The 13,872-nt window shown below is 37.4% G+C and overlaps 1 protein-coding gene across 1 annotated transcript; it reads right to left on the minus strand.

The window, feature by feature from the left end:
• Positions 1 to 146: 146 nt before the first annotated feature.
• Positions 147 to 695, minus strand: LOC139469477 (kappa-type opioid receptor-like). Its single transcript, XM_071251659.1, has one exon. The coding sequence runs from the start codon at positions 693 to 695 to the stop codon at positions 147 to 149; it is 549 nt and encodes a 182-aa protein (XP_071107760.1).
• Between the last annotated feature and the right edge of the window lie 13,177 nt (positions 696 to 13,872).

Here is a 13,872-nt window from a genome sequence, read left to right on the forward strand (position 1 = left end):
CATTACAGTGTATGAGCCACTAAGCCGGACTTTCATTACTTTATTGGTGCAAAAAGTACCTATTCAGTTTATGCGATATGGGTTGAGGCGTCATGGCGTCTTGCCGCTGCATGTCACACCCAAAACATCCTCCGGCGAATTTGAACTTATGAAACTGTCGCAATAGACAACGTGGATACCTTAGTGTCACTTGCGCTTGTGTCTCCAGTGTACTTCCGACTTGTTCGTTTCTTTATTGGGCAGCAGGAAATGACACGCTTGAATTCTTCACGCAACGGCTGACTGGCCACGATGTAGATGATGAAGTTAGCGGAGGAGTTGACAATTTCAAGCCAAGTTGACATTATTCCGACCAGGTTGTACACATTATTCCGAGTTTTAGGGAAGTTGTATTCGTAGTCAAAGATTTGTATGAGGATAAAAAGTGCACCAGGTGTCATGCAGAAGAAGAACAGAAGAGCCAGACCAAACAATGTCTGAGTGATGCGCTGTTCTGCTGGCGTCTCGTCACGATTCTGACCTGTCATCTGAGAGCGCTTTGACTTGGAACTGTACAGGCTGACACTGATGGCGATGTTGCAGATGATGACGACAGCGATGGGGATGACGCGAAGGAGGGACATTCTGACGATGTACAGCGTAGCAAAAAAGTCTCGGTTCTTTCCGAACTCCGACAGTTTGAGAACTGTGGCCATTTGTGTCGAATTGGGAATAGGGAAATCAGTAGGCACGAACTCCAGGGAATAGGGAAGAAACAAAGCTACAACCAGAAGACTGCAGATGAATATTGAAAGTCCCATTGTCTTCCTTGTCCAAAGTGATTTGACCTTTAAAGGTAACACCACAGCGCACAACCTCTCCAGTGAAATAACGACTATCAGTAGGTTTGATGTACGACCGAAAACTGACATGAAAAATGATCCAAAATATGGAAATGCTTTTCGGGAGATATAAAGTCCAGGTTTATAGTCTAAAGCGATGGTGACTCCGATCAGAGAGAAGAGTATCGTCGCAATAAGGTGTAGAAAGTCACAGACAGTTATGGAGAGGAGCACTATCTTGGTTGTGTCCCGCATCTTGTGACGTAATAAGACCACAAAACTGATGACGTTTCCAACAAGACCAACGAGAGCTGTTACAGGCATGATGGACGTGTACATTACCAACCGGTAGATAAACATGTCTTCAACAGGGATGACAAAGTAGCCGGGTGGATAAAATGATTTAGGCGCAGTGGCTGGTTCAGTGATGTTCAAGTCATCTTCTGTTCGATTTGGGAAAGAAGCGGTCTCCGTGGTAAAGTTTTCCATTGTAGCTGGATCTGTAAATGGGATGAGAACAATTGTCATTATTGATATTGTAAATGTAAGAAATGTTGGACATTGATTTTTTAAATTGACGTATATTACCATTGTGCAGATAGCTGTCATGGTGTTAAAATTAACTGCTTTTCACATTTGGAGATGAAACAATTTTTTTGCAATTTAAAATACGTTATCGCAGATTTGATATTGGTTGTATGCATGCACTTGGGAAGGATGAACAAAGTGTTTACAATCGCGTGAAGTATTAATGATCCCAGATTGTGATTGTGATGTGTATTTTCCTATACCTTCTGGTAGGCTATATCAAACGCCACGTCCCCAACAAATCCCAATTCGGCACATTGCAAAAATATAGTCAATACACGCAATGGCCAATTTAGATAACTCTTCCATTTCTTTGGTTTATTTACATCTGCCCTTTTATCTTAAGATACTTTTTCAAAAGTAGGATCCAAGTTATATTCACTGTGAGAACCTACGAACATAAACCGAGCCATGGCCCTTTACGATAGAACTATTGGGCATCCCGGATTTTGTCACAGTGCCAGGTAGGGGTCCCTTAGTGACTTGTGCATGCGTTATGGGGTCTACAAACCTAGCTGTGACTAGAGGATTCACTCGCACCACTGAGCCCCTCAAAACAAGTAAGGCAAAGAACAAATATAATATATGTCAGACTGTTGAGCAAAGGAAAATATTCTCGCAAATGGGCCAAACCTTTTTCTCGCCCATGGGCGAACTATTTCAATATCGCTATAAAATCGTTGAATTAAGTTTAAATGAGATAAATTTTGTGTATGATACTTGATGGAATACAAGTTGAATATTTGCGAAACAAAACCATGAGTTTTGAGTAAAGGAAAATATTCTCGCCCATGGGCCAAGCCTTTTTCTCGCCCATGGGCGAAATATTTCAATATCGCTATAAAATTGTTGATGTAAGTTTAAATGAGTTAAATTTTGTGTATGATACTTGATGGAATACAAGTTAAATAATTGCGAAACAAAAACATGAGTTTTGAGTAAAGGAAAATATTCTCGCCCATGGGCGAGATGGTGTAAATATTGAGTTTTTGAACTTCTTTTTTTTTCATTTTTTCCCATGTTCCCATGAAAACAGCATGCTTATTTTTGTAAATACCTTTGACCGAGACTGGGAAAAGACCGCAGAGTTTCTGGACTTTTGGGTTTCCAGAATTAAAATGGGACATGTTAATATATGTCAGACTACATGCATCTACTCGGAGATGATAACCGAAATGCCAACTAAAGTACTATTGACACTTCACTTAATAATGACCATATTTTTGATAATGGTCCTACCAACAAGTATACTCAATAAACTAACTGACCCAGACATCAGTATATAATAGCATGCAACGTAGTTTAACAAATAATGATTAACTGTGACAAGTTAAATTGTCAACATGAGATCTAAGTAAGAAGAACCTTGGAACTAACCAAGCTTCCCCCCATGTATAGCATCAGAGAGGTCCGGGTCAGCAGTGGTGTGAGTCCTCCGTGGGGACTGGCCCATGGAAGGACATCACAATTATTTATTACCCTGGAACGGACCTTAGAGGAAGCACTGGCAAGAGGTTGTTACTAAATACTTGTAGACAGGCACTTTGGGCCAAAATGTGTTTGTGTAAATTTGATTTATAAAATTTAAACAAATGCCAGTTAAATAAACTTTAGTAGTTTTGACACTATTTCCATGTGCAGAATCTGGCCAATTATAACATCTACCAATTAAAATCATAGCAAACGTAAACGAAATGATAAAAAAATTATCAGTATCATTTCAAAATACTAAATGCAGTATATTTTAAAAACGCTTGAAACACTTCACGTGTTGTTAACGTATTATTTAAGGCACATGTAAGTTATGTTGATAACACTGTGTATCGTGAAACACATGTTCTGTCTCGTCACAATGTACACAGAAGCGATTGTCATACAGAACTACATTTTTTTCAACAGCGGGTATTTTACTTGAAACAATGACACAGCAATATACAGTCGTAAAATGAACAGGAATATGTACTGATAGAGAACAATTTTGTCAACCAACAGTTTCAAAAGGACACACATACCTGAAGAGCGATGTATCCTCTTCAAAGACGATAGGGGAAATTACAGACATCAGCAAGTTCAAACAATATAGAATCTCTCGGAAGATGGATTCTAAGCCATCACTAATTTATTCGCATTGATTTATTATCTGTTTTGAATTGCCGATCTTATTCGCCATGGCGGCGAGAGGACAACCGTGGGTTGTCTTGATGTTTTCTTTGTCGGACCATTGGTCCAAATATCTATTACCGTCCAAATGTTAAACCAATCCCTGTCAGTTTATCAGAATATTTCTTCCCAATACGACGATTGTTGTTTCAGAAAATACTAAAATGAAAAAGTACCACAAAGCCATGTTCCTAAGATTCATACCAGTTCCTATCTTTGCGTTATACTTAATCCATTCTTGTTCCATTCCCAACCCAAACACATAGTCACATATCCATTGCCAACCCTACCATCCTTCCATTGGTGGCGATCTGAACATGGGTAGATTCCCATCCATTACTCTACATGCAGTCATCTCATCCATATTATTTCAGATATCCAAGACCGCCTCCGTGGTAAGATAAGATAGACATAATTTTATGGATAACAACTTCTTTAATACTGTGAAAAGCGACCTTTCAGTATAGATCCTTATACCATTGTCAAGCAAGACTGACAGCAAAACGTCGCTTTTCACAGTATTAAAGAAGTTGTTATCCATAAAATTGTGTCTATCTTGTCATCCGTCAACTTCTAAGTAATGCCTATCAAACAATTTCGCCTCCGTGGTCTAGTTGATAGAACGTCTGCCCGGAAAGCGGAAGGTCGGGGATTTTGAACCCCGGCCGCGTCATGCCAAAATACGTTAAAGGATGGTACTTGTTGTTACCATGTCTGACGCTCGGCATTAAGGGTTAAACAAGGAATGGTCGACTCGGAGTCTAATCTTTATTTCACATACTGAAGAGGCCACAGGCCTATAGTACAATTTGAAGAATATACAGTTTTATACAATTTATGTACATATCTCATCAGATCACCTCACGTCATTCCACCTCGCATTTCAACGCAGTCACATAATTTCACACATACAGTACAATACCATACCCTGTAATTTCATAATTTCTATATTACCATATCACAACTTGTTATATCATACAACATATTCTATAACATCATATCATATTGTATCATTATTATAAGATCATACTATATAGTATTATTTCATATAACATTATCATAACATACTATACATACCATCGTACCATATATCACAACTATATTGTATCACATTTCAACATGTCATATCACACAACACATAAGCAATGTCAAAGCTTGTCCCATCATATCTTATCATATCATACCATATAATGCCATGTCATTCCATGCCAATTTATTTCACATCAATCAATCAATATTTACTCAACACTGGAAGAGCGCAAGCCATATAATATGTACATTAAAAAACAGTATTCACACAATTTCTATAATACACATTATATATTGCATCATATCCCCTCATGTATCATATCACACCACAACACTTCATATCATATCACATCATGTCATGTCACATCATATCATTTCATATAACTATACTTAACCATTTGTAATATCACGTCCCACAATATCATATGACAGCCTAGTAGTTTAATACCATTTCTAACTCTTTTGTTTGTAGTTTATTCAGATGGCAAATATCTATAAATATGTACTTAATGTATATACACAATAGTTTCCTAATACCGAGCAGCTAAGATTATTCTTTCATAAGGTTCTGTCGGTATAAAGAGGCATAATATATGTACATGGAAACATTTTGTAAGATACTTCTTTTTGTGTTTGACAGCAATGTAACAAATTTAATAATATTAGGGTACCTGTAATAATAAGCTTGCAGGTATTTTTCTCTAAGGTGTAAATACACAGGACATACAAGTAAAAAATGAAATTCATCTTCTACTGAGTTTAAACTACATAGATAACAGATTCTTTCTTCACGAGGAATGTTTACATAGCGCCCTGTTTCTATTAAAAGGTCGTGAGAAGAACATGTAAAACGTGAAAGAGCCGTTCGAAATTTTTTAACATTAACGTTTGATAAATAATCTTCCATAATTATTTCTGATTTAAACATTTTGTAATAAAAGCATTTGTTTGTTAGAGTTAATGATGCAGTCCAAGATTGTAAATAAATATCCTTTAATCTCTGGGTTAATGAAAGTATAAACATTGATTTGGAATACACATTTTGGTTTTGCCAAATATCACCGAAGCCACAACTGAAAAGTAATTCTCTAACAACTGTAACCCAGTTTCTTTTCCCATTATTATCATAAACTATCATCATATTATAACACTCTTTTTTGGCAATCTATATGAGGGCATGTCAATAAGTCTCAGCCAGTATTTAATAACTTTTATATTTGAATATACATAGAGAGGGAATCTTCCACATTCTCCATACACCACCGGAGTCAGTGTACTGTGTTTGTGTGGGATATCCTTTTTAAATTGCGGCATGGTATCTCTGTTGGCTGGCACTATAAAATCGGTATTAGTCCAGACTAGTACAAGCGGCAACACACACGTCGCTATATAACTACAACGATCTTGAACGCTACGCTAAACATCATTACACCTCACCCCACCCCATCTACCTATGTTCAGATCCCCACCTATCACTCCACCTGTCGTCTGTGACTTAAAATGTTAACTCACTCACTCACTCCACCTGTCGTCATCTCATCTACCCACGTTCAGATCTCCACATATCAGTCCACCTGTTGTCAATTCATCTACCCACGTTCAGATCCCCACCTATCACTCCACCTGCCTTCATCTCATCTACCCCAGTTCAGATCGCTATATCACTCCACCTGTCGTCATCTCATCTTCCAACATTCAGATCCCCACCTATCAATCCACCTGTCGTCAACTCATCTACCCACGTTCAGATCCCCACCTATCACTCCACCTGCCTTCATCTCATCTACCCCAGTTCAGATCGCTATATCACTCCACCTGTCGTCATCTCATCTACCCACGTTCAGATCGCTTCCTGTCACTCCACCTGTCGTCATCTCATCTACCCACGTTCAGGTCCCCACCTATCACTCAACCTGTCGCCATCTCAACTACCCACGTTCAGATCGCTACATCACTCAACCTGCCTTCAGCTCATCTAAACATGTTCAGATCTCCCCATATCACTCCACCTGTCACCAACTCATCTACCCACGTTTAGATCCTCACCTATCACTCCATCTGTCGTCATTATCATCTACCCACGTTCAGATCTCCACCTATCACTCCACCCATCATTAACTCATCTACCCATGTTTGATCTCAGTTAAGGCAAAGGTATGTATGCATGTAAGGCCTCGAGCCTATATACAAACGAGTTACATGTAAGCAGTTTTACATATTCAGATACATCCTAATATGTAACAATTCGCTTCTGAGAGAAATTGCATTTTTGACTTATATAGCCAGTTTTAAAATGACAGCATCATCTTTTGAAGAGAGAAGAGAACTAAAAGCAGGCACAAGATAATTTGACAGATAGCGTTCATGTGTTTACTTGTTTCTTAGATCACAATGATAAGGACATACAAAAGCAAAATGAGTTTCATTTTCTATAGTTGAATGACATAATGGAAATAAACCTCTTCGATTTATCAGTGTACATTTTCTTCCTTTATTTATCATAAGATTTAACAATCCAAGCCTAAGTTCGATACAAGTCATACCCCGAACTGTTGAACCCTGAGTGGAATGTCATGGCCCTGGTAAGACATTTATAGATTGTTCACGAATTTGCTTCAAAAAGAGTTTAACATCACCAACTGTTTGGTTTAACCATGAGAAGCCGTAGTCATGAGAAAACAAAAGGTTTCTGATACGTTATGCTTATGTTACTTTGCCCATGACATCTAAATGTACAAGCAAATTATAAGCCTTTCATACAACCTGCCGTCAGCTTATCTCCGTTTGTTCAGATCTCCAACTTTTTCTCGTATCGAGCTTTTGGCAAAAACCGATACCAGAAACACCAACTTATCAACCTAGATCCGTTCTGCCGTTACTGCACCTACCGGTAATTAAAAAAGGTTGGATTCATTAAGCGTGTAAGTACAGCATTTAACTTAATGTTCGTGTAGAACTTTGTTGCTTTGTGGTTACTTATGTGTAATTTTATCTTAGCGAATACAGTGTTGATGGGGGTGATGGGACTTTCAACGGCCCATATATTGAGAGCCACAGAAGGTTCTGAGTCTCAGAAACACACTGTTGACACACGTCCGCACGTTTACCCACATGCATGGAACACACACCCTGGGCACATTATGGCACTGCCATTCTTATCACAGAGCAGATAAAAAGGGGCTTCGGTGCCAAGTCATTGTTTGTTAATGAGGCCTTCATTACTGGTATTAAATTATCCAAAAATGAGATGGTTCCCCTAAAATCGATGTAATTCACCCGGAACAATGACTACAATTCTGACACTTCTGACACTACAGCTGTCACATAGGTTGAGATAATGATGGTGTGTTCATGTTATTCCACTTATTGACGTTATGTAGTTCACATATAATCAGTCCAATCTTGACTTGACAAGATGTTCCGTTTTGTCAATGTCTAATTCCTTTGGAGAATTGATTTCTTGTTACCGTATGTGAATGTTATGTGAACAAGAAATAAACAAATGTGTAATGAATCTTGCAGCGGGAAAACTCAGTGAATGTAACTCTCTGGGGTGGAAATGATGGTAGACAACACCCTGTTTGTCTCCGGTCTTTTGTGCCCTGTTTTAGAAAATTAATCTCATGGAAATAGTTTGTTAACGTTTTATTTGAATTGATAAACAAACCTTATTATTAATGAATAGATATGCATTTATATGTTATATGTTACCTCCATATATGAATTGAATCTCGTTATTAAAACATAAATAAATAATTTATAGTGAAATCCTTGAAATAACAGTGGTATTTTCCACGTCCTTCCAGGGCGAATAGGTAAAATAGCTTGTAGGGTTGGAAGGTGTTTCAAGTGGAATAAGGAATAATTCTTCTTAGTGTTCTAGATCCTCATATATCTGCTTAATAAGATGAGTCGGAAGAAGTGGATGGAAAGAAGTGCCGTGAAAATAATATGTTTTCCCTGTGGATAATGCGTGCAGCCCACATCGTCTTTACAAAATATCATTTCATGCTCCCTGTATCACGGACTTGTATAGGTCTTCAGCAACCCATGCTTGCCGTAAAAGGCGACTATACTTGTCGTAAGGGGCGACTACCGGGATCTGGTGGTCAGGCTAGCTGACTTGGTTGATGCATGTCATCGATCCCAATTGCTCATGATGTCAATCACTGGATTGTCTGGTCCAGACTCAATCATCTACAGACCGCCGTCATATAGCTGGAATATTGCGGCGTTAAACACCAAACCAAAAAAATCAAAAAACAAAAACAACACGTCCCATTTTAATTCTGGAAACCCAAAAGTCCAGAAACTCTACGGTCTTTTCCAAGTCTCGGTCAAAGGTATTTACAAAAATAAGCATGCTGTTTTCATGGGAACATACTAAGGAAGAAAAAATGAAAAAAAAAGAAGTTCAAAAACTCAATATTTACACCATCTCGCCCATGGGCCTGCCCTTTACTCAAAACTCATGTTTTTGTTTCGCAAATATTTAACTTGTATTCCATCAAGTATCATACACAAAATTGAACCTATTTTAACTTAATTCAACGATTTTATAGCGATATTGAAATAGTTCGCCCATGGGTGAGAAAAAGGTTTGGCCCATGGGCGAGAATATTTTCCTTTACACAAAACTTATGTGTTTGTTTCGCAAATATATTTTAATGCATTCCTTCACGTGTCATGACATAAACTTTAACTCATTTTAACTTAATTCAACGATTTTATAGCGATATTGAAATATCTCGCCCATGGGTGAGAAAAAGGCTTGGCCCATGGGCGAGAATATTTTCCTTTGCTCAACAGTTTTAGTTTCGCAAATACATTAAGGGATTATAAGCATGACACATGATTCTACTCATTTTAACTTAATTGAACTAATTTTTGGCGTTATTAAATATTTCGCCCATGTTTTCGTCAGTCCCTTTAAAGAATTAACTAATTGTTTACAAAGTATATTGTATCATGTGAAACACACTTTGTATTTATCATTACATTACTATTCTAAAAAGGCCTTTGGTTGGATGTTTCCTTTGCAGAAGTTTTACAAATTTCACCTTTTTTACATATTGCAACGATCTTTAATGAACCTGGCCTTATCTCTCAAAACGTTTTGACAGTTTATCATACAACTTCACGCGCGTGTACACCAATTTATTGGCGTTATTTTTCAACGAATTAAAGTTTAGTTTGTTTCTTTTTCACTTCCCATTTTATGTCTCGTTAATACATCACACTGGGAAATTAAGTACAGGTGATTATACAATACCTGCTCTCGGTCAATTACGATCTACCACACCACGCGCGAATAAACAGTTATGCAGGTGTTGCTGTGGGAAAGTACCTAGCCTGTATATGTATATTTTTTTGTGGATACATGTATTACGTATTTTCGTTGATATGTGGATATATTAAGCACAAAGACCAAAAAAAGTTTATGAAAGATGAATTAGTGCCTTGATATATTCAACGAGATGTGTATCATCGTTTGATGGGCCATTCAATAAAAGTATGTTTGGAGGAGATATCAGAGGAGCCGCCCAATATACACAGTGTCGTCCGGTGAACTACCACCCCACCCTGTCCGTAAGAGTTATGTAATCGATACACAAATATATTTGATGCGGTGTCAGTGTGGAAGGAGTTTGAATTACGTCCGCCTCTGGCCACAGAGGTAATTCTCAAAGTGTAGTAACAATCATCAAGGTCATCAATGCCGTACTAATTACCTAGTAACGCACGTAACAACGACTGTCAATCTGTCTGCTACAGCTACCATACCATCATCCCTGTCACAACTAGCATATCAACGGCTTATTCAAAATATTAATTGTACAAACGTCGTTGAGAGACTAACGTATGTCGTATACAGTCCTCATATTTGATAAAAAAAATAGTAAAAACGTCAACTGGGAATTCAACTGGATGTTACAATATCTTATATCAGCTAACAGCCCTGTTTGTGAAAACATGTACTAGACATAAGATTTATAGACTAATAAAATCAGTTGTAAGACTGCATAGACCATAAAACCGAATTAAATATGTCTTGGTATCATCGCTTGTGTATTAGATGATGGTAATGACCTGAAATGTTTTAACGTTAGATTAGGAAGAAGAGACATTAAAGTGTTTTATAATACTTGGGAACATGAGCAATAAGATGTAGCAACATAAACATGCATGGAATGGAATAGATAAAATGGTGAAAACAAATTGAAATAGATTTTAATAAAACATTATTGTAATAAATAACTTGCAAAAGCGGTGCCCAAAATTGTTTGACCGTGTTTTGTGCTTTGTAGACTGACAAATTCAGATATACAACCGGTATAAAACTGAGAACTGAGATGCCAAGTATCACCTGCATTCACACATGGAAGCAAAATACTTGTATGTATGCCCTCTCCTCTGAAAAATGTATCACTAAAGTATTTGCATTGTAATAAATATAATAATGATAAATCTTGGTAAATTTGGTAGGTCTCCGACAGATTTGATTTTCAGTTATTTTACACCTTTGATTGATACGGATTACGTAAATGTAGTCTGGTCACTGTCTCTAATGTATCTGCTTGGTTAGAAATTTCAAATGTCCTGATATAGCACTGTTCCTAAACTAAGCCAGTTTCTTTTATCGGGTATAAATAGTTGATTTGTCTTGTCACGCAGTCATTTATACTTGATCGACTGATTTCCACGAAAGATTCCGGCAGAGAGTTCTGTATTTTTATTATATACATGTATTGTTAATTGTAGAAGATGCTTACATCACTGTATCTCAGAACGCAAAACTGATAACATTCAAACATGTAATTAGTACACAGTTAATTGTTACATATAATTTCCTGCATAATCCTTTTTAAACAAAAAGCCTACATGTATACTGAAACCAGGGTGAGGGCCTAGTAAGGTAAACCGTGTCCACCAGACAATCTCAGGTGGCTAACGCCATATCTCCCACCAAATCAGCTCTATCATTTTTTTACATTTTAAATAAAAGGAATTAAAAAAATCATATTTAACAAACCTACACATTACCAAATACAAAACTTTATAATCCTTTCTAGACTTCGTTCCAATTAACCTGGATCATATAACTTGCTCGCGAATACGACTTTAAAGTGAATACATCTACAGTGTACAAGTAACTTTTAACTGTATCATATATACTCATGATAAGTAATTATTTTCGTTCCTAATTCGAATGAGCACATTCTGGGGCTAAATCTGCAAAAGGACAGACAAAATATTTCTTTGTACAATGCAAACGATACAAACGTAGCGGCTGATAAAAGAGACAATGACTTAATAATCTGCAATGTATCATTTGTTCTCGTTTAATCTATTGTACATATTGAAGTGATTGTAAAGTTTCAAGGAGTACTTAAATGTTGTGGTATTATGAATGAATTTAGAATATCAGTAGCGAAAAACAGTTAACATATGGGATGTACATGTATAACTTGTCTTCCAGCACCACGCTTGTGCCGAGGCCCATGGTCATAAAACTAATCGGTCCCATAAAAGGAGCAGCTAGTTTCGCAGATACTTGCTATAGTTCACTCCCAATTGTCAGACGACCTAATCATCAGACAGACCAGTCAAGTGTGACCAGTGTACCTGCCTGGTCTTACCTCCTAATTACTGAGCTGCCCAATACTGTCATACTGAGTGATAGAGATTAACCAGATTATGATTGTGTTTGTAAGTTGCGTTTGATATGTGTCGGGTTGCAGTTGTTTTATTAGGCAAGACCAGGGGTAATTTTTTCAATGAAACCTTTCAACCGTTGAGTTTGTTTTGCATTCATGTCATTAAATGCATTGTTAGGTAGAATAATAACACGTTATATAGATTAAACATCTCCCTAACCTTAGTATAATATCACATGTACTCTAAGTACCGTACTATATTACTTTGAGGAGACATTGAGTAGGCATTGTATGCTGTCGGAATGACTTTACGCAAATCCCTGCATCAATGGACCCGTGAAGATCCGGGTTAGAACAGATCTTCAACAACCCATTCTTGCCGTAAAAGGGCGATAGCGCTTGTCGTAAGAGGCGACTAACGGGATCGGGTGGTCAGGTTTGCTCATATAGCTGAAATATTGCTAAGTGCGGCGTTAAACAACAAACCAACAAACAAAACTTTGAGGCATTCACAACAATCACTATGACGAGGTATGCATATCTTGCAATCAACCTGAATCCAGTTACTGGAATGTCAAACCCGGGCTTGGTTAAAACAAGAATTGCAGTTAGATCCGCTACATGTTGTAGATCTCCTGTAGTCAAGAGATGCAATACCGAGGCAGCAATGTCAATTTATGAGGGACAGACGACTACTCCAACATATATAACATACACATAAATAGGTGTTTCGATGGTTTTCCTATTATTTTGTACTAAAAATAGTCAGCCATTTTGTAACTTGTGATCTTAAAAAGCACATATAACGTTAAAATATGGTGTCCAACAAAATTGACAGTTCCTTGGCTGCTGGAATAAGAAAGGATGATGGTACAATGTTTTTCTTAGATACTTTTATACATGTTTTAATGTACATACGATGTCTCATAAGCCTGTAGAGGCTGGGTGCAATAATGATGATAATTGTTTATATTGTATATGTTATTTGCACGTGACATCTTAATAAAATATTTTCTCTCTCTATATATATATAAACAGAGCAGCCAAAGATAAAAATGAAATCATATCATGTACGAAATTAGAAATCATATCAAGACAAAAAGAGAAGGTGTATGAGTACTAAAACTTGCAATAGATATGTGTACCCTACGTACACACATGAGTCCCATTCGACAGTCTACAACACCCGAATAACTGTCAAACAAGTTTGGGTACCCCTTGCTGATATAAGGAAGGTAAGATCCAGTTCAATTCCCAGTTGACGTATTTACTTTTTTTAAATATCAAATATGAGGACTGTATACGACACACGTTAGTCTCTCAACGACGTTTGTACAATTAATATTTTGAATAAGCCGTTGATATGCTAGTTGTGACAGGGATGATGGTATGGTAGCTGTAGCAGACAGATTGACAGTCGTTGTTACGTGCGTCACTAGGTAAATAGTACGGCATTGACCTTGATGATTGTTACTACACTTTGAGGATTACCTCTGTGGCCAGTGGCGGACGTAATTCAAACTCCTTCCACACTGACACCGCATCAAATATATTTGTGTACCGATTACATAACTCTTACGGACAGGGTGGGGTGGTAGTTCACCGGACGACACTGT

This window comes from Haliotis cracherodii, unplaced genomic scaffold, assembly GCF_022045235.1.
Source record: "Haliotis cracherodii isolate W230 unplaced genomic scaffold, xgHalCrac1.p SCAF_2, whole genome shotgun sequence".
Taxonomy (NCBI): Eukaryota; Metazoa; Mollusca; class Gastropoda; order Lepetellida; family Haliotidae; genus Haliotis; species Haliotis cracherodii.

Coding starts and splice junctions, on each gene's coding strand:
- LOC139469477 (XM_071251659.1), bottom strand. CDS start 695: ATGGCCACAGTTCTCAAACTGTCGGAGTTCGGAAAGAACCGAGACTTT.